At 48.1% G+C, this 1373-nt stretch overlaps 1 protein-coding gene across 1 annotated transcript in view; it reads left to right on the forward strand.

The window, feature by feature from the left end:
* The first annotated feature begins 319 nt into the window (after positions 1–319).
* The window catches only part of LOC106607549 (ras GTPase-activating protein 3), a 113044-nt gene continuing 111990 nt past the window's right edge, over positions 320–1373 (forward strand). The window contains exon 1 of the mRNA XM_082963321.1: positions 320–644. Coding sequence (XP_082819447.1) covers positions 590–644 — 55 coding nt within the window. The 5' untranslated portion in view covers positions 320–589. The remainder of the gene's footprint in view (positions 645–1373) is intronic.

The raw sequence follows: 1373 nt of genomic DNA on the forward strand, positions 1-1373 counted from the left end.
GGATTTGTCCATGTCACCAATTCGAGTCAACCGCACAAAGCTAAAAACCAGTTTGATGTTTTCTTGGAATCTTTGACAATGTTTTTCTCACCCGCACTCGTCGATGTTTATAGGTATAAAACCAATCAGGATAGACTCCAAGTCAGTTTGGACCAATTCGGTTACAGTGCGCCTTGTGCCACCCCCCTCTTTGGAGCAACACGCATTCGTCGACTAATCTAGCCCGTCCCCCTTTGTATGACATCAGCCCGCTGACAGTCAATCAGCTGAAAGAGAAGGTGGAGGTCCCGCCCACTCGACGCGTTGCTCTGGTTTGAGCTGCCAGTGTCTCGTAGCAGCGGTTGGGTGAAGGAGAACGCAGCTGTCCGCTGTCCGGGAAGCATAACCGTATATATATATATATATATACCCATACAGACAACACACAGATACACCTCCCTTTGAACTGGACTAGACCTGCCTCCCTCGACTGCCGGAGAAACCCGACACACACACACACACACACACACACACACACACGCGAGTCCCGATCACCGTGGAGCAAAGACTCTATCCACAAGGCGAGAGGTAAAAGAGAGGAGCCGCGAGCATGGCGGTCGAAGAGGAAGGACTACGTGTTTTCCAAAGCGTCAAAATAAAAATAGGTAAGGAAAGCAGAGAGAGAGAGAGAGAGAGACAGCTAGGATATTATTCCCCAACCCCCTCTCTGGTCCCCGTGGCTTTACTTTAACCGGGCTAAAAGGCATTGGAGTTTTGAGAGAGGGAGACCACCCTCTCTGTCTCTGTCTCTCTCTCTGTCTCTCTCTCTCTCTCTCTCTCTCTGTCTCTCTCTCTCTCTCTCTCTCTCTCTGTCTCTCTCTCTCTCTCTCTCCTCTCTCTCTCTCTCTCTCTCTCTCTCTCTCTCTCTCTGTCTCTGTCTCTCTCTCTCTCTCTCTCTCTCTGTCTCTCTCTCTCTCTCTCTCTCTCTGTCTCTCTCCTCTCTCTCTCTCTCTCTCTCTCTCTCTCTCTCTCTCTCTCTGTGACATATTGTAATTCAAATCACACGCTCCCGCAACATTGCATGTCTTTAGTGAAATAGAGAACTGATCGTAGTCTGGTCAATCCTTTCGTTATGGATGATTGCGCAGTCAGGCCTATATAGAGGGGTCTATGTGGTGTTTAACAACACATGTATGTAATTAACAATGGCGGTTGGATTGTTATTGTTCATGTCGATCGGTGTTATAAATGAACTTTTGTGTTTGTGGCGTTAAAAACTCGAGACGTGAGGATCTGAGCGCAACAACAAACAGTTGCATATCCATGGATCGATCTCCGTTTGCTCACTTTCTCCCCGAGCGCAGAGCTTCATATAAAACAACCGGACCGTTAGT

The sequence above is a fragment of the Salmo salar genome, chromosome 17, assembly GCF_965601325.2.
Source record: "Salmo salar chromosome 17, fSalSal1, whole genome shotgun sequence".
Classification (NCBI taxonomy): domain Eukaryota; kingdom Metazoa; phylum Chordata; class Actinopteri; order Salmoniformes; family Salmonidae; genus Salmo; species Salmo salar.